The sequence below is a fragment of the Amia ocellicauda genome, chromosome 1, assembly GCF_036373705.1.
Source record: "Amia ocellicauda isolate fAmiCal2 chromosome 1, fAmiCal2.hap1, whole genome shotgun sequence".
NCBI classification, from domain to species: domain Eukaryota; kingdom Metazoa; phylum Chordata; class Actinopteri; order Amiiformes; family Amiidae; genus Amia; species Amia ocellicauda.
The window spans coordinates 53,882,966-53,903,777 of NC_089850.1; the positions used below are offsets into that span (position 1 = coordinate 53,882,966).

Genomic DNA, 20,812 nt, shown 5'->3' on the forward strand with positions numbered 1-20,812 from the left:
ATTTCTGCCTGGCATCTTCTGACTTTTGCTGTGTGGTGTAAAAAACAGCTGACTGTCTTTAACCTTTACTATATCACCTTGTGTTTACTGTTGTTCTGGAAGGCTCTGTTATGCTGTGTTTGTTTTACCTTTCAACCTCACGTTCGCTATCAGAATCCAGATCAAGGGCACTGTGCCATCGAACACTTATGCAACAAACCAAAAAACACTTGTTAAAAACAGTAGTGTACATAGTAATACAGTGCAAAGGGGATTTATCGCTTCTACTTATATCTTAATTTTAGACCAATGGATTTAAATTGTTATCCATAGAAGAAATGACAGTGTCCAAGAGTGAAAAAGAAAGCACTGAAGAAGAAAGAGCTGAGATGGACAATAAAATGGGCACAAAGAATAGCAGAGTAATTTGCTCATGGAGGCTGGCACTTAAACATCGCTTCAGTGAAGGAAAGTCTGAATATGATTCAGTATAAGGCTTCCTTTATTAGAAGAATGTCCACTAGATTAGTGTGATGCTGGCTCTTTTGCTCTCTAATCCTACAGGTTTTTAAAGGTATCTTAAAATCTCCAGGGGTTACATTCCTGAGAGCTGTGGTCATTTTAAAGCACTTAAGTCAATGATTGATTCAATTAAGTCATTAAGTAGATAGAATACCAGAAGATCTAAAGGCCCTCCAGGACCAGGAGAGAATATCAAGACATAAGATCTGTAGCATTCAGAGACTAGCTCTGCAGAACCACTTGATGACTGAAGAAAGGCTTGGCTCCAAAGGCTGCCTCTATTCATGCCCTGTTGTGTCCAGGTCAGGTGCTGACGATGTTTTGAAGGGCTTGTCCAAGCTTACCTGTAAGACCTGATGGGTCTGTCGCCCACGTTCCGGCAAGTTTCGGTTTAAACTGTCCATGGTAACCGTGTTGTCAGTCACTCCTTCACTATCATGGGGATCCTGGGAAGACAGACAAAACCAGTTGATTACCCTTTGCATACGATCAGATATATTCTCCAAGTCTTTATCTCATCATAGGCCACAAGCACCGAGAAGCCTGCCAGGTTCTTTTGTTTCTTCAGATTTTTGTATAATAAAACAAACATTTGGTGATGTATTCCTTTATTTTCTTTACTGAGACCTCCAAGAGCCACCATGACCATGGGGGACTGGTTAAACACACAATTGCTAATGAATAATGAGTTGCTTTATTATTACTGCAAATATCCTAATTAGGATTAGGATTAGGACACTTGTCACTAGTGACTCATGATCTGAGCATTATTTACAGTGACTTATCTGATATAATTATTATTAATCAACACATGTTTTGATTAAGACCTGATGAAGGAAACTGACAATAAATGTGTGTCTTAAATTTTGTATGCTTTCCTGTCTGAGGACACACTCTACATGGTAAAAGAAGCAACATCAAAATATTGCATTTGATGGGAGTTCTGGAGACAAGGTGCAGTCGTTGACAAATGGATGCTGTGATTATATATACTGTATATAATAAATATAAATAAATATTATTTTACCCAAATATTTGGTCCCAGTGCAAACAGTAAGAGGATGTAAGCCAGTTTCTCAGCTGCACGTAACTTATTACACACAGCTGTGTGAAAGGCATGCACTGTGTGTGCAGAAGAAACTCTTCTGTCCTAAGATTGGGTGTCTTTGTCTGTAGGTGGCATTTCTCTGTTCACCTCTCCTCACAATCCCAGCAGACTCTGGGGAAAGTTTTGCTAATTGTGCCTTGAACAGAATGTCAATTCACCATTGATGCTCCATTTCTCAAACTCTTCTTCAGGTTCTGTTTATCTATGCAATATTAACTATAGTTTTTTTAGAGAAATAATTAATTAAATATTATTTACAATAAAAACTAATCAGAATAATGTTATATCATAAGCTTAGCTTGGACTCACAGTTTGCCAGCTAGCAAAATCTATATTTTAAATTAAAACAAAAACATTCTTATTGAAATGTAAGTGTCTAGGGATATGAGTATGAACCCAAACTGTAAGCCCAACCATCACCCCTAACTCCATATAATTGTGAGCATGCATATGTCCCTGTTGATAAAGACACTTGGACCTGTACTTTTGCCTCTCATTTTCCCAAAGAGGAATAATCTGGCTGTCAGACTGTTGGACAATGGGTCGGTCTCCCCGTGACTGGAAAGTCCTTTGGCTAGAGGTCCCTCTTCCCCCACTGAATAATTCTTATCAGTTATTCTCCTTTCAGTCTCAATCTCCTCTCCATCTGCCCCGCTGGCGTTTCTGCCACTGAGTCACTCCCTGATTCAGCCCCTGTTTACACACGGTGATGAAAGGGTATCTAAAGCAGATGCTGCCGATTGCCCGGTGGATGACAGCCAGAGACAGCGGACAACGCAGACAGTGGCACACTCTGGACCAAGACAGTCACTGGCTCAGACAAACACACAACATCTGACCACATCCTCTACCATATCTCTGTCTAAGTAGGTCCTGAGACAGCACTTTCCTCCTAGATTGAAATTCTGTTTCTGTTCTGTTTGTTGTTATTCAGAGGTTTTGTCTGCAGGATAGGTGGATCAAAAGCAAATTGCTGGCTATAGTCACTCCCCCTGCTATATTTATATTGTACACAGACTACATGTACACATATATTATATACAATATATAGCTAACAGAGAGGAATAAAACAACCTGATTTATTACTTACTCCAACAAAGAGCATGGAGCAAATGTATCTGTTCCTGTGATTTCAACATATCACTCAGTTTAATGTATAGTGTTTCATAGGAGTGTGCGTACAATGCTAATGTATGGTTTTACATGTACTGCCATCAACCCAGAAAAAGCTCTCACCGGACAGCAGTTGGCTACATTGGGTCATTAGGTATTGATGGCTACCTTTCCGTACATAATTAGGACTGGATTCGTACAGAATTAGAACTGGAATAATGCACAACACAATACAGTTCTCCTGCTCTATTTTAAAAACTTGCAATAGGAAGTTTGCGAACATTTGGTCACTTGATTACAACCTAGCCTAGTCTAAAGCCTGTTTCCAAAACCAAGCTCTTCTCAGTACTTTACCACTCTTGACATTCACAATGCAGAGGCAATGCGTGTGTGTGTGTGTGTGTGTGTGTGTGTGTATATATATCATAGGCTGCTTATTACCATGTACATTTAAGTCACTATTGTATTTCTTATAAGTATTTCTTACCGCCACTGCTTCCAAGTTTAAAACAAAACTGTTTTAAAATGTGACCATATTGCCACTGTAACTGTACACAGGCTTAAACATGATTCCCTACGGAATTCAAATTAAAGGAGCTTAAAACCGAAATCCCCCACATGACACCTCTCACACTAACTCCCACTAAACCCAGTAACGTGCAGCCATTTGAAGTAGTTTACCCATTATTTCAATACAACTTATTTCCAAATATGCAGCCACACAGTAAACGTGGCACATCCTGTTTCAATGAGAAAATGTCATGTGTGGAAAAATACCTTCATAACGTGAACAAAGTGCCCACAACAAAGCTCAATTCAATAAAACCGGCGAATTAAGCTAAGATAGCCAGACAGCACTAATGAATACCTCTGAAAAGCTACGCACTTTGCCTGCCTTCAGTTTCTTATTCTGTAAATGGTATTTGTCAAAGGTTTTTATTAATATATATATACACTGTAATGTAAGTACAGATTACCTGTCTCCAGTTATCCGACAATGAGAGTGTCTCCATAGTTAACCTCTCCAGTCTTTTGGATCATCAAATGAGAGAGACAATGACAGAGACGGTCAACTATATAATCAGTATATAGTTCAGTTCTTTCTGGGGCCTCCTTAAGCCACTTATCCCCTCGACAGTATCCACAAGTAAGGCTGTGCAGAAACTCCACACTGTGTAGGGCTGTTGCTCACTGTCTTTCTATCCCCTCTCTCTTACTCTCTCTCTTTTGCTCCAGTATTGGATACCTGCTCCTTTGCAGCAGCCCGACTTGCTCCTTCTTGCTAAACTTAACTAAGCCTCACATTCCTGCCCTGAAGCCAATACCCCTGATAACACAGCAAGAGAGCAGGGGATAGATGGAGGGAGGGAGGAAAGAGAGAGGGGGTGAGAGAGTTGGGAACGGTTCAAGAGAGAAAACAGCAAGAAAGAAAGAAAAAAAAAAAGGAAGAAGCATGCAAAACAACCAAGCGAAACCAACATAATTGACAAAACATTTGCAAAATGCAGTACTGCCCATCTGGAATGCAGAACTTTTTCCAGTATTGTGGATACATTGTTGTTTTAGACTTGCAGCTTCAACTCAGAACTGGGACCGAGTGTGTATTTAAATGCACAAATCATAAACTGTTTTGACAGGTGGGTTAGTACATTTTTGCCCAAGGGGTCAGTTTACGTTGCTTTAACTGATTCCTGTGTAAATGTGTCCATGTTTTACACAACATACAGGGTGTCCTGTTAATGTATACTTTCAGAGTCAATCCTGCATTCTTTCAGGCTGAAAACAGCTGCATCCAACATTATTAACCACTACACTGTTCAGTCGATAAAATGTACATTGAGTATGGAAGGTGTGGAAGCTTAAACACATGTTGTAAATATTAGACGTTTCCCATTTAAACTTAACAAAACAGGCAAAGTCATGGGGGATACCATTCCTCACTTTTAGACAGTGCATTAATATAAAGCTTCCCCCATTAAAATACTTTGCAAGGGTAAATAAATCTCTGCTTCATCTGCACTGAGCCGTGAACAACTGGGCTCTCCCTGTGCCCAGACTACCCTCACCAAGAGCAAAGGATAAAGGAGAGAGAAAATATGCAAGGCATCAAACTAGCTCCCACATACTAGTCCAGCACACCCAGATTACGAACGAAGCAATGCAGAGGGAAGCAAGTTTTTTGCTGTGGTATAAAGAGGGTATTGTTTCTGTGTAGCAGAAGCAGAACTTTCTTCATGCTTGTGTGTGTGTGTGTGTTTTTGTTTTGTTTTCCATCGGGAAGATTAAGATAGTCTAGACAGGATGGAAGAGCAGGGAAGAAAAGAAAAGTGGGCATCTCGGCTGGCTTGTCTAAAAAGCATGACAGGTTAGCTGCAATGACCACACAGTTTTTGGAAATGCCAAAATATAGAAGTCGGTTAGAAGCTGTTTTCCAATTGGAACAGCTGAATTGTTAGCCAAGATCTATGCCACGTCTCCTTTGAAGAACATCAGAGTACATCCAGAACTAGAGCCTGCCTTTCGGCCAGTTACTGCTCCCTTTTCAAGGCTTTTGAAGGGTTTTAACTATTTTGTGTCATTTATCGATATGGATTTTTATGAGAAAGTGAACCAGATCCAGTACTGAGGGATTGTAATGGAGGCTGTATTTAAAGTTCAGAGGTCAGGGCTCCAGGGGCAAATAGATTTGACCTCAAGCCCCCAGTAACTGAAGGGAGCCTGTTTCCACCACATGAGAAGAAAAAGGCTGCTCTAATTTTGTTCCCTTCCTAAACTGACCTCAGTATTAGCTTCAGGTGATGTGCCATGTTCCTCTTGATATAATCTATTCATGTTCCAATCCGCAAAACTGCTTCTACAGATCTTGCAGGGTCTTCACAACTTTTCTTGTGTGCAGCACGTACAGTATTTGTCTTCTTTCTCTTTTTTTGGAAGTCCTTGAACTAATGAACTCCATTGTCTCTCACATTATAAATAGGCAAGATCCCTCTGTAAAACTAAAAACAAGTCCTCCGAGGCACAAAATCCATTGACACCTTTCCCAGTGAAACTTGACTCTGAAGAAGATAAACACTGGCACAATCTCAAACGAAATGTATACTGTATCCGGAGTCTGGATTGTATGTTGTGGAAGACACCTCAGGTTAAATTATTGTGGCGCTGTACTGTGATTGCTGTGCCATGGATGGGGGGTAGAAGAGGGGATGAGTATAGACAGATGGAAAAAATAGTAGGATGTTTCTTTAGCTGGTTATCTGCCTCTGCCAGCTGCCAGCTTGGGTGATTTACCTTAACCTTGGAATTCTACCCCCCTGTTAAATCCTATGTGGTGTGGTATCAGATTTAAGGAATAATTAACCCACATAATCCTCAGGTCGCCCATTCTTCCATCAACCCCCCTCCAACAGAGCTGCCAAAGTACTCGGTATTTAAACATGCACGCGAAGGAAATGCACAGGGTTAGTAACAAGTCGCATAAACGATCGCATTGACCGGATCGTGATGGTATTCTGTACATTACACTCGATCATCATTCATGCTTTGAACACATCTCAAGCAGGTTTCCGCTAAACGTATAGAACACAGATGGGTCAAAGAGGTTGGGTTTGCAAAGAGAGGTCCCAAAAGGAAATTAACCTCCCACATTTATATGATTCATATTCATAAGCCCTGGAAGAAAGCTAGGACTGTGTCATTAAACACATTTCCTTCTTGGGAAGGCGTCTGAGGCTTATTGGGTGCCATTCTGCCGTTAATACCTTATGCCTGTTCCTCAGCAATTCTTCTTGAAAAAAGTGCTTTCCCATTAGGATTCTGCTTCTCGCCCGGTGATGACAGTCTTCTAAGAAATGTATCATTAAAAGAAAAGAAAAAGAGAGAGAGAGAGAGAGAGAGAGAGAGAGAGAGACAGAGAGCGAAAAGCACTGGATGTTCTGTGCAAGGAACAGATTAGTTCCAGCAGCATTCACAGCACACATAGCAGCACCGAGCAACAGTTAATACCAGCTCCCAGCAGGAAGCAGAGAGGATCCAGATAAACAGTTAGCATTCCTCTGCAACATATGATTATCACATCAGTTACACCCTGCAAAATGGCTTTCCACTGGAGAAAAAGACAAGGCCAGCCACACATCTAACTCATGAATATACGACGGGAACAAGAACAGCTACAGACACGACAACTTCCCTTCACAGGCCGGCTAGGGCACAGGAATTCGGAGGACAGGTGCCGGGCTGTGACCTGCTGGAAGGGACTGCACTGATGGACTGAAGTTAATGATGGTATTAAACGGCAACAGCTTGACCCGAAGCAGCCCACAGCGGGAGGCAAGCAGAAACAAACGTGCTTCGTGCTCTAAATACATATTCAGACTGCAGATGAATTTCTCACTGTCACACAGCCCCCCCAAAAAAACAGCGAACAGCCTATACTGCCTGTGAAGTGAGATCACCCAATAGCCACCTCTCCCAGATGACTGGAAGCTTGAAGTTCATTCATGTTACATTGTGTCAGTGTTCTTCTCTGGAGCACAGTGGGATTACGGAAGCAATCTGGAACACATCACGTCAGTTTCACAGCTGATGTAGTTTCAGGTTGGCAGATTATCTTGTAGAGATGCGTGACACCACATGCTGCTGCAACAGCACTTTTACGATAACCATAGCCATTTACATAACGAAATGAACAGAATGAAAAGGCATGACCGTTACTGGCTATAGGCAGTCGCTGTACGCTGAATGTGTTTTTTAATGCACACTTGCAGGCAGTAAACAAACTAAAATTGTGCCATGTTCTACAGTGACATTGACAATGTTTCCCAGAAAGGCATTCAGAGCCATTGGGAAAAATCACAAACCTACAACTGGCTGACTGATTGCATCACTTGGCCTTGCAGGAGCAGATGTCTCAGGGTCTGTTGTTGATAGGTTTAATTTAAGTCAGCAAAGCTTTCAGTGATGCTAGAAACTGTTGGTCCTTTAATTCCAGCAAGGGAACCCAACTGAGGACGTGTGACCAGACTAGACTGCCATCATGTCAGCGGGTGACAAGGCAAGAGGATACATTTAGGACAAGTGACACAGTACCATCCTCAGTAACTGAATAATTTTGAGTGGAGCACTGCTGGGGAGAGTTGTATGGGATTAAAGATTTATGTAAAAACCCTTAATGAAGCCTATATTTAATAATTTCCTTACAACTGATGCATCTGCTATAAATCTGCTAATGAAAAGAGAATAATCCTTAAGAGCAGGAGATTTGAAGGCTTCAATACAATAAACCGAACCCAAATGTTCAAATGTCACGCCTCAAAGATTGGAAAGACACTGGAAACAAACATGGCAGTCAGTGCCAAAACCTAGTACAATAAAATGATAAGAATCACCTAATAAAATGATAATTACCTGAAGGATAGGAAATACAGATTGTTTTGTCTCTGTCTCTGTCTCTCTCTGTCTCTCTCTGTCTCTCCCACCACACAGCCTCATTCCAGATCTGCCCACCCTTGCACTGACAGCTGGCTTTTGGAGTAAGGAGATGAGGGGGGAGGATAATGCCCTCCACTCCTCAAAATGTCTTCTGAAACCACTGGTGCAAACACTCCCACAAACCACTGCACCCCGCCCTGGCCCAGACCTAGTTGTAATGACAGAATGTGTTGCTGGTCCTCCCCAGATGTCCAGGCAACTTCAATGCCATAGCAAGTCACTGAAAATTCACACGAGTCTTTCACTCTTTTGAACACAGAGTGTAGTTTTTCTGAGGTTTAGATATCGGACACACAGCCCTTCCAGTCAAGGGGGATCTTGCTCAGTGAACCAGGGAAAGCCAAGCTAAGACACCACTTGGCCCCAGATGAGATCCTGACATCCTACACCAGGGACAGCCACCTTCCACTCTGCTACAGTTGTGAATTAATTTAATTCCTAGATCTAGAAACCATTCTCTTACAGTATATGTCCAAATGCTTTGTTATTGTGCTTCCATTGAAACCACATCTGCCAACTGTTTCCACTAGTTGGTCGGCCTCCCTTTGCAGCACATTCCTTTCCTTTTTCCAAAGATGGGGAAGTGTGAACATTCTCAGATCATGATATTAGTACCAAGGGGGGGGGTCCCCTGTGACATAACGTCCTGCCACCTGGAATTGTGAGCTCACTTATTGTGCTCTGTCAACAGCTGATTACAGGGCAGTGGCTGACAGAGCTTTGTAATTAGACTAATTATTAGGATGTGTGAACCATCCCACCCTCAGGAGACTGGGCACAAAAGCAAAGAAGATGATATGAGAGAGAGAGAGAGAGAGAGAGAGAGAGAGAGAGAGAGAGAAGGGGAGAGATAAATGGGTCCAAAAATTGGATCAAATGAGTGACGAAGATGAGTGGCATCAGCGTCAATGTTCTAAGGTGGCTTTGCCGCAGAAAGCTGAGGTTAGAGTGTCTTACTATTCATTATCAACATTACAGTTCTGGAGAGCTGACAAATTGGAGAGCTGCAAAGTGGTTTAGTTATCTTCATTAACATGGCAGTTGTGGAGGACTGTGTAATTCGTTTTTTTTTTTTTTTTTTTTCAAGTTGGAGACGAGAATGGTGTGTTTTTGTCTTAGCGTATAGGGCTTGAATTGAGTTCTCTGCTTATTTGTTTTTAAAGGAGATAAGAGTTAAGAGTTGGGGTCTGAAGGCATGGGCTGAACGTCCTTGAGCTGTTTCTCTACCTTTCGGGAACTTTAATGGGCAGCTTCCTGTTCAGACTTGGCATTGTCGCAAACACAAAAGGTATTTTCCTCTGTGTTATCAGGCACAATTTGAGGTGGTGTGCCGAGCTATTTATAATAGCCTGTGTTTCAGTAGTTCTTTGGTTTGCTGGAACAATGACAGTTATTTATAAGGCTAACTAGTAGGCACAAAGAAACAATGGAGGCAGAAATCCAGGACTGCATTCTCAATGCACATGGGTACAGCGAGCCTAATAGGCAATTTAAATAAAACTGCTCTGTTGATTTTTCCAAACTGAGGAATTTGACTGCTTCTGCTATCTGTGATGAGGTACAACAGCACTGTGTCCAAGGTTTTATTTTTTTAATAACAAGAATCTTATTCTCAAAGGTTTAATGGAAAAATAAAAAAATAAAAAAATAAAAAATAATAATAATATATATGTGTGTGTGTATTATATTCATAAGTGTCATAATTTCCTTAAAAAGGCTTCTGCCCTCACAATTTCTAAAAGTCTGCTATGACCAATAGCACAGCACAACCCACGCCAGGCCGCAGAGGAAACAGACCAGGAAAGAAAGAAACAGAGTGAAAAGAAACGATAAACAAACACAAAGAGGCTGTAACCAAAGGGATGGACCACAAAGTGGCTCTCGTTTCTAAAAATGTTTTTCCTTCCCGGCCTATAGAGCAGGGGTGTTTCCTGAGGCCCAAGCAGGGGGCAGGCCTATGGGGACCAGAGAAGATATTGACTGTCGCTCCGTATCGGAAACTCTTCCATGATCTCTGTCTGTGTTGCAGGAAATGAAGCTAAGAGATCCTGACAAGCGGACAAACAAAAATCCAAAAGGGGAATAGCCACAAGGAAACTGGCTCACCAACTGGATGCTAAAAGAGGATTTATCCATTACAAAGCACTTTTCATTAAATGAACAGGAATAACAAGACTTATTATGTTGCTGGGTCATAGATCAATGAGACGCCTCTACAAAGCACTTACACATGTTGCAAACAAAGACATTAAAATATAATCAAGTTGTTTGTTTGAAATTTGAATTGTATTTTGATATGTGTAAATCCACCCCCTTCCTCCTTACTACCAGTATCAGACAGGTGTTTGAAACAGATGTCTAGGGTTGCTTGCTTTAAGAAAAAGAAAAAAACTATTGGGAAATTCAACATAGGTTGTATGGGATTACATCTTAAAGTGTATTTAATTACTTCAGTTTCTACTTCCTTGTATATCTATTATAGGCTATGCTATGGTTTAGCGAAAATAATCTTACTTAAGCTAAGGTTTACAGCCTTCCTTCTGAACTATTGCAAGATCATTTTGAGAGATCCTATAATTGGATTTATTAGTGTGCCAAAAAAGCTAACTGACCAAAGAAATTAGCCATTTTTATATTGTAGCATGGATGTCCACCTTTTCATGTTATTGGCCTCAAACATATTTTTGACACACACAGCAATAACCTCGTAAAGCCAGACATTTTGTTTCCCTGTGCTTGTGAATACGAAACATTCCAAAATAGTTTCATATTTTAATAATTCAAACAGTGGTATTCTGTACTTTTTTGTACACGAGATTAGGCCAATTATTTTTATTCTACCTTTACTTATTTCTCGCTTACACTGCTGACCATCAAACTTTAATTAAAGGACTAACGTGTTAATCTCTCCCTTTAATCATCCAGATTTCAATTATAGTTACCTACATTTTCATCATACTTTCCAGGGTGGTTCTGCCAAAAAAAAAGCAATATTGGAAGAATCACTTAATATCCCGGGGTCTCAGAAAAACGGTGAGTTTCTTGAAATGATTGACTGAATGAAAAGCAGCATTAGAAAACAGGCTCTCATGTTTAAAACCTCTTTCTGATTGACGCCACCTGTTTTAATTATGTTGGACAACTTATGCGGTTGTGTTTCTCCTTTGTGCGACAGAAGAGATAAGCAGAAGCCTGAATCGGTGCCCAAAAAGCACTCTAAGCACATAGTATTATTCTAAGCAGAGATCAATACGATTAAGACTACAAAATGATTTCAGAGCTACAGTACAGTGTGCAGAATAATCACATCAAACGCGTTCTTATTGCCAGAAAGTCCCAAGTATTACATTCACTGCAGGTTGGGAACAGAGTCAAAGGTCCCTGTAGGTAAAATACAGGAATCTGATTATGACATGCAGACGGAGAGCTTATTATCTGTCTCCTCATCCTAACTCCTTAACGTTCCCTAGCTATTGCAGGGGAACTCTATGCCAATCTTTTCACCTTGAGTGCAATTTTTTTTTCTTTCAATTTTTCTGCAAGGAGAACTGCATCCTTGTCTCGTTACTTTTGATGTTTCCTGGCCGACACTGCCTGGCAAATCCACAGTGCCCACCCTCGAAGGTGAGCTTGTGTTTCAGAATAAAAAGCAGACATACAGGACGTGTGAGTACAGAGAATGAGGCAACGTCAAGTATGGAAATGCTGTTCTGCTTCTCACTTAGAGTACAAGACTGAGATGGAGAGTCAATTCGGCAATGCACGATTTAATCATTTCCAAAGAAATCCCACAACCGAAATCTAACCTAGCCTGTTATTAGTTCTACAGTTTTTCTGAAATTATTCTGGACTTATTCCCACTAAACCATAAGTTGGCTACCCTCTCCTTTTTTGAAAGGGTTATAACATAAGCAAGGCCCTTCCCAGCCAGTTTGCTTCAAATAAAATGAAGGTCAAACACTTATCAACAGCCTTTCTGTCATCGGTCCCCTCCCCATGTTACAGAACTGGGGACTCTGTGTAGGTGTGTCTGTCTGTTCAAAGCTTTACTCCTCTGACAAATTCTGGCTCAGCTTTTTGTACAGCTTCCAAACACAAGGATCTCCATTGAAATCCTCAGACACAGACAAAGAAAAATAAAATAATAATTCTAGTGCCCCCCGACACACTCTCTTTCCCACATCTCTCCTCTCAGGCCCAGGTGCTCCGACGTTGTGTTCACATTGTCCTCTATGGACACCATTATAAAATCACAAGCTCCCTAAGTTGCAGCCTCTTTACATCACAAACTCTGCATCATTAGTCCCAGTGGAGGGTGACTCATTCCCTCTCTGGCCCTCATTTTTCCTTCATCGTCAGGATCATTAGCTGTGAGCCTGGCAACAGAGTACAACAAAAAAAAAAAAAAAACACCAACAGCCCCCTGTGATTAAGATATTCCAGCTCTCCGTCTGCTGGCTAAAACGTTCCATTGACTTTGGTTGCTTGTTTCCAACACAGAAAATGTATCAGGAATTCCAGCCTTGAAACAAAACAAAAGACCCTGTTTTCCCAGTTCTGAACTGGTCCTGCCAACACAACACACCTCCGCTCACCTCTGCACTGGAGGGCCAGCAGCCTACTGGGAGGACAGTCTGTGGTTGTTTTAAAAAATACTCAGTTTATTGCATGTCTTTAGAGACAGACAATGGAGACAAACTATATACTTAACCATGACCTCAATTATGATAAATAAATAATAATGAGCTAAAAATGTACAGGAAATGTACTCTTAAGTTAGTCAGTTATCTCAAAATCTCTGGAAGCTCTTTTTTTAAGCAACAGCCAGCTTTATATTTTCTTTAAGGTTTAAAAACTTACAGGAGGCTGTATAAAATCCAGATTTTTGTGAATGCCTATCCAGTTTTAAGGATTTGTCACATTCTTCCTTGTTGCAATCTCTCAGTTTCACCAGGAGGGAAATACCATTCGGAGCTCAGAAGGGAAACCTTTAACCTGCTTTTCTAGAGCATCGGATGAACATCTCTCGCTTTTGTGCCTCAAACATCCCTTTGTCCTGGAATAATGATCTGCTGAGTCTGCTCCTGACATCGAGCCATCTAGCTGTGAACATCATTCCCAAAACAGCTGGTGAAAGGAATGGAAATTCACACCCTCACTAAAAACAGCACCGCAAGAAGAATCGTTCTCATGCAGGCAGGAAACGAACATCGCACCACACTGAGCTCACACTGCACCAATGCTGGGGCAACTCTATTTATAACGGATGGTGTAAAGTGGATGTGGAATAATGCCTCACTTCTTGTATTTACCAATATTTTCTTAATTAATAAACCAAGCAAAGCCTACATAGCTGCAATGTCAGCAAGCAGTTACTGTCTAAAACCATATGAATAACCGGTATATAAATATAAGCTACACCAAGGACACATCATAACTGTCAGGCACCTTTAGTCACATCTACCTTCATGTGCTAATTATGTTCCTCACTGATTGAAGCAAGTGTTTTTCAATGCTATAGAAAATCACTGCAGGCGATATTAGCTCACACACTCATCCCCACTGCCCCTTTTACCTCTCGAACAATCTGGATCTTGGTTTTCAGCATGGAAGCCAGCAGCACTCTCACACTAGGGTTAGCTGGTGCAAACATCTGCTCCATCTCAGTGTTGGGCTCCTCTGGCAGTGTGTAGAACAGCCATGGATGTAAGGAATCGGTCAGGACTCCCAGACAGCAAGCAATCAAGATCCGGAGGCTTTTGTTTTCTTAAAGCAAAGCTTCCCCTATAGGCAGCACTAGAAGTCTTGGCCTTGACTTATATACAAATTCCAGTAGGTATCACTGAGCCCAGATTTAAAACACCAGCTTGTTCGCTGCGGAGTACAAGTGACCTAGCAGTACCAGGCACCAGATTTTCTATATTTACACCAGTACCAGGTGACCCCAGAGAGGCCTGCCAGGAAGTGTAATATCCTGGCCAAGTTCACCCTTCCTTTGTGCCAGTTTGTTACAGCACAAACAACATCAACCTCTCTGCCCAAAATCCGTAGGCAGTGCTTTCAACTCCAGATGGCTTATACAATCCCAGACAGAGGAACAGGAGAGCCAAAGGTTGAGATCCAGAAAGCGAGCGGCAGCACAGCCAGGCAGTGAGACAGAGATCAAAAGGGCTGGTCTTCTCCAAGTAAAGAGAGACTTTCTTTCTTTCTTTCTTTCTTTCTTTCTTTCTTTCTTTCTTTAACAAATCCTGGATTCAACCAGCAAATTCAATAAAGGTAATTCCTCCAGTGTAGTACTATAGGTCCCTGGTCATCACCTCTCCTTGTCCTACCTCTCTCTGGAGCACGAGTGTTCACAAGATCCAGCTAGACTACAGAGCGATGTTGGCAGTTCTCTGTTGGCATGGCCCTCAGACCCTGTTTAATGGCCAGCCCAGCCCAGACCGTGTCTTACAGGAGGACGAGAGTTTCCAGAGAGCCGGGGCTGGTGCTGATTATCAGCCGTGTTCGGGACAGTGTGGGGAGAACTGGGTGTGTGTCGTGTGTGCAGGCTCCCACTGAGGAGGGGGTGGCGGGGGAGGATACTGGGAGGAAACGACACTGATGGAAATCCCTTTGCCTCATGGAATCGGTTCCAAACAACCTCCTTCCTCCCTCCGTCCGTCCCTCCCTCTCTCGCTCTCTCCTTCTCGTCCTGCCCCACTGCTGCTCTCTCCCCCTATCCCGCTCCCTCTTCCTCTGCAGCCTCCTTTTCTCAGTCCAAGTTCAATCTGACCTCTGTCCCGTATTACATAAAAATCTGAAGAAATACATCACAGCCGTGTTGATGGAGACATAAGTGCAGATAAAGAGGTTTCTTTGTTTCTAGTTTCCACACTATTAGCCAGAAAAATTGTCCCCCAGATGAGCAGTCAGTTTGAACAGGTGCCCTGTTTTACAGTCCCACACACTACAACTGTGAGAGTCGGTGTAATAACATGACTCCTACTGCCAGCCACACCGATCTGTTCCCACAGTAACACATCTACAATAACACCTATTTTTTTCTTTTTGGATCAATATCTACAGCCAGTTACAGAAGAGCATCCTATATTATGTTTTGTTTTCTTCTGAAATACAGAGCACCAAATACCTTTTAACCTTATGAAATTGAACACAAGCACCTAAGAAATGCATCTTTCACTTCCCAAAATCTCATAAGTTATAGAGCCTGTTGTTGCATAAACTGTCCTATATATGGAATATCAATGCTATGTATTTGTGCATGTTACATTAGTACTGGTAAAATTCTCAGTATGTAAAGTAAGAATCAATAAATGTTCATATGCTCTCATTTAATGCCAGACACCCACAGAAACATCATACACACACACACACACACACACACACACACACACACACTGTTTCCCTGTACAGATGTTGCAGCTGTTGTCTTTGCTGTCCGCTCGACATTCCCAGCACTTTGTGAGCAGGACAGTACAGCTGTGGGAGGACCCCCCCCAACCCCGGCCCCTGCGTCAGTGAAACAATTCATTCCATTAACTCAAGAAACCAATCTGGAAAACATTAGTGCTGTATACTCATTGTTATGGTGATTTACAGCAAACAAGTACAAGACTGAATTTCACACCTCCCTTCACTCAAAACTGTAATAATTCAGCTCAAAAAAGAAAGTAGGGTGACATCTTCTGAAGAAAAAAAAAAGTGAATACATAAAAAAAAATTGAGAGGATTACATCCAGAAATGTTTCACTGACCCTAAGTCTTCAAAACAGGACCCATTAATATGATGGCTTACAAAATACTAAACGAGAGCTCTGAAAACAGCGTTAATTGACCCTTGTGTTTTCTACCCTGCCCTGTATTAGTCTAAGAAAGGACATTTAGTAAGAGCACAGCAGCTACAATGTGTTTACACAGTCACCATGTTAATTGGCAGTCACGGAAATAGCAAACCTTGGCATTGTGCACGAGCAATGAAACGAGTGCCGATTTTGTCACTGTCACCTTCTCAAACAGAGCTGAGCTAACAAGGACTCAATTCAGTACGGGTGGAGAGTGACATTAATTTGAGTTCAAATTATCAGAGTTCTCTTTATCTCTCTCTCTCTCTCTCTCTCTCTCTCAATAGCCCCCACTGTTTCAGAGAGGCAGTGGAAAGGGCTAACGTGGCACTGCCTTGACTTGCAATGGGGATGCAGTCTGCTCTGGCAGAGGCTGCTGCAGCAGGAACTGTGAAACAGCCTCAGGGAAAGGGACACAATCTCAGGCCTGTATATTCAATTTAGGTTTATAAACGTTGCGTTTATCTGGCCCTGACTTTTCTTTTGCCCCCACTGATGTACCTCTTAGACCTGCTAATGCAAAAGCAGTCAGTCAGAGGAAAGTTTTTGTAGTCGTTTAAATGGGCAACCCTGGGCAACAAGAAGCAAGAAGCATGCAGAAACCTGTGTGTGTGGAAACTTGGTCTTAAACATTGTGCGGACAGGCCAAATACAGATGGTCCTGCTGAAGGCTAATGTTTATACAGCAGATACAAAAGCACTGGAGTAGTCTGTTTGCAAGAGCAATTCTTTCATATATATACAGTACTGTGCAAAAGTTTTAGGCAGGTGTGAAAAAATGCTGTAATGTAAGAATGCTTTCAAAATAGATGTTAATAGATTATATTTATCAATTAACAAAATGCAAAGTGAGTGAACAGATGAAAAAGCTACATCAAATCAATATTTGGTGTGACCACCCTTTGCCTTCAAAACAGCATCAATTCTTCTAGGTACACTTGCACACAGTTTTTGAAGGAACTTGGTTGGTGGGTTGGCCCAAACATCTTGGAGAACTAACCACAGTTCTTCTGTGGATTTAGGCAGCCTCAGTTGCTTCTCTCTCTTCATGTAATCCCAGACAGACTCACTGATGTTGAGATCAGGGCTGTGTGGGGGCCACGCCATCACTTCCAGGACTCCTTGTTCTTCTTTACGCTAGTTAGTAAGATAAGATAAGTAAGATAGTTCTTAATGACTGTCACTGTATGTTTGGGGTCGTTGTCATGCTGCAGAATAAATGTAGGGCCAATCAGATGCCTCCCTGATGGTATTGCATGATGGATAAGTATCTGCCTGTACTTCTCAGTATTGAGGAGACCATTCATTCTGACCAAATCCCCAACTCCATTTGCAGAAATGCAGCCCCAAACTTGCAAAGAACCTCCACCATGCTTCACTGTTGCCTGCAGACACTCATTCGTGTACCGCTCTCCAGCCCTTCAGCGAACAAACTGTCTTCTGCTACAGCCAAATATTTCACATTTTGACTCATCAGTCCAGAGCACCTGCTGCTATTTTTCTGCTCCCCAGTTCCTGTGTTTTCATGCATAGTTGAGTCGCTTGGCCTTGTTGCCCCATTGGAGGTATGGCTTTTTGGCTGCAAGTTTTCCATCAAGGCCACGTCTGAGCAGACTTCTCCGGACAGTAGATGGGTGTACCAGGGTCCCACTGTTTTCTGCCAATTCTGAGCTGATGGCACTGCTGGACATCTTCCGATTGTGAAGGGAAGTAAGCATGATGTGTCTCATCTGCTGCAGTAAGTTTCCTTGGCTGACCTCTGCGTCTACGTTCCTCAGCGTTGCCCGTTTCTTTGTGCTTCTTCAAAAGAGCTTGGACAGCACATCTGGAAACCCCTGTCTGCCTTGAAATATCTGTATGGGAGAGACCTTGTTGATGCAGTATAACTACCTTGTGTCTTGTTGCTGTGCTCAGTCTTGCCATGGTGTTTGACTTTTGACAGTAAACTGTCTTCAGCAACCTCACCATGTTAGCTGAGTTTGGCTGTTCCTCACCCAGTTTTATTCCTCCTACACAGCTGTTTCTGTTTCAGTTAATGATTGTGTTTCAACCTACATATTGAATTGATGATCATGGTAAAATTGTTTAATCATACACCCGACTATATGCCTACAAAATCCCCGACTTTGTGCAAGTGTACCCAGAAGAATTGATGCTGTTTTGAAGGCAAAGGGTGGTCACACCAAATATGGATTTAATGTAGATTTTTCTTCTGTTCACTCACTTTGCATTTTGTTAATTGATAAATATAATCTATTAACATGTCTATTTTTAAAAGCATTCTTACTTTACAGCATTTTTTCACACCTGCCTTAAACTTTTGCACAGTACTGTGTATATATATATATTCCCAGGGAAAGCCAGGGAAATTAATAGCTAGCTGATAAGAATACAGTACACTACCGATACTGTAACTGAGAGACCCCAGATCAACATGGTGATTGGTGCATTGTACATTGCGTTCCTCTGGTCTGTTGAAAGACAATATCTGTGGTTCACTGTCCCCACCCATCACATCACAGCAGCCCCCGCTGCCCACAGCACGCAGAGCCCCAGCCAGCTGACAGTCAGTGCTGCAAACTGTCTCCCTCTCTGACATCTTTTGAATCAGATACAGCAAACTAACTATAACCAACTAACCAGCTAGTTGCTGCAAGCAAGGGTTAACCACAAAGATGCTTTCAATCGACTAGAAAAAGGGGAAATAAAACAGACGACACAACAAAAACAACTCCACACTGAAAGAGCACTAAGCAAAGTAAAGCAAAGCTTTTTTTTCATTCATACTATACAATTACCTACCTGCAAGAGAGCAAGGAGGATAGACTGAATAGCTTCCACTCACTTGTACCCTTCCTAACCTCCTTTTAAAAAATCCATCATGCTTTAAATTTGGTGATCATACACTAGGTTCACCATGTGTTGAATTGACAAGGCAATTACAATCCCTGGCTACCAGATGGCACTATAGGCCAAGTAAAGTACATCTCACATTCAAATATTGGCATCCAGCAGGGGAACAAGTCTTGAGACGAAAGGGGAAAAAGCATTGTAGTAAACAGCGTAATAGACTAACTAGAAAATTGCATCCAAACAAGATTAAACATTGTACATTACCTGCTCAGACCAGAACAGTCTGTTTCCAACCACTACAGAGGTTAGAGAAAAACATCCATTGATTTTTTTAAAGGAGCAGTCCCAGACCATCCACGGGCTGACACGCTAGTCCATGTCTGTCATTAATCAGAAACAAAGCAAAAAAAATAAAATCAGGAATGAAATCCCAGCTGGAGAGATGACTGTCCTGTGTTGTGTGCTTTGTGGTCTACCCAGTGTCTGTGAATCTCTCCCTGCACTCGTTCTCACACCACACCGAGAACAGCAGCCCTGCAGCAGAGCCAGGAAGATGAAGCGCACACTGCTGCCCCTGGGTCACTTGAGCCCTGCGGCCTATCTGTCTCTGTCTCCGTCTCCCTCTCTGTCCGTCTCCCTCTCTGGCCGAAAGACAGAGGGGTCTGAGGATCTCACTCCCTCCGTCCCTCTCTCTATGCCTCTCTGTGGCTGCCCCTCCTAACTGGACACAAGGCGGCCTTTATTCTGCGCTGAAGAAATCCCCACTTGTTCCTCTGGTGTGCAGAAATGCGAGCTCACCCTGCCAGCATGCCAGTGGGTTTGCAGAGGGGTGGGGGAAGCGAGTCGGGTGGGAGCAGCTCTTAAATATCAGCAGTTCCACTGGCTTGGAGCAAAAAAATTAATAAAAAAAATAGTATTTTCTTCAATGACAACGTGTCACACAAAGAGACTTGGAAGGTAACCACTAAACACCAGATTTCTGAACTGTCCCACAGAGTCCCTGAGTAGAGTCTTTATTTTGTATTTTCCCCTCAGCGTTAGTCCATTTGACCCGTTGTGACTCCTTCCAGTGTCTGTCCTTAGTGAAATCTGGGAAGCGTTTTTTGTGTTGTTTTTTTTCCTTTTACAACCATTCAGTCCATGGCTTACATTTGCGTTTGTTTGGCCTTTGAAGCTGAAGTGCTTATTTGCCTTTTGGGTCTCCTGTTTTTAATTCAGCTCTTCAGCACACACAATCCAAACACAGGTCTTTCTTTCAGCACATGTCTCCCCGGTTCTGGCTCTCTTGTTCTCTTGTTCTCTTGCACTCACACTCTCTCACTCTCTCTCTCTCTCTCTCTCTCTCTCTCTCTCTCTCTCTCTCTCTCTCTCAGCAGCTCTTGTCTCATCTCCCTCACTACTCTACCAATCCAGACTTCACTCCAGTGTCAGTGCTTCCCAGGAATAGGAGGAGCATCCCTTACTGTGAAAGCAGTCTGCTGGACAGGAAAACAATTCAATAAATAAAGAAGATATAAAGAAAACAACCACAGTGATATTTTATGATTCTGGAGGAGAAGAAGAAGAAGAAAAAAAACAGAAAAAGTCTGGCATGCCAAAGACCAAAGGGATTATATATATATATATATATATATATATATATATATATATATATATATATATATATATATATATATAATGAAATTGCAGGCTGCTGCTGTTCTTGGCGGTGCAGCCCGAGCTGTCATAATTGGTTCAAGCTGCCATGGGTTTGGTCCAGTTTGGCAGTGCACCACACTACTTCTGCATTACAGAAAAAAAAAATATATATAAAACAACACACATTCACTGCACCCCCCGAAGGGGAAAATGGTATTTTCCATTTCAGCCCCTGCTGGATAATGTGTGGGATGTACCAAGTGCTGGA

General features: G+C 42.1%; 1 protein-coding gene across 10 annotated transcripts in view; it reads right to left on the reverse strand.

Annotated features, from left to right (window-relative positions):
* The window catches only part of LOC136753018 (pleckstrin homology-like domain family B member 1), a 95,434-nt gene extending 75,745 nt beyond the window's left edge, over nt 1-19,689 (reverse strand). Inside the window, exons 1-2 of one of the 10 annotated variants that reach the window (XM_066708796.1) lie at nt 19,171-19,689; nt 846-947 (exon numbers count right to left, since the gene is read on the reverse strand). In XM_066708796.1, coding sequence (XP_066564893.1) covers nt 846-947; nt 19,171-19,260 — 192 coding nt within the window. In that variant the 5' untranslated portion in view covers nt 19,261-19,689. Of the gene's footprint in view, nt 1-845; nt 948-3,699; nt 4,147-13,784; nt 14,730-19,170 lie in introns of those variants that run through there. The other 9 variants (XM_066708845.1, XM_066708815.1, XM_066708850.1 and 6 more) reach the window with 9 other exon arrangements.
* Between the last annotated feature and the right edge of the window lie 1,123 nt (nt 19,690-20,812).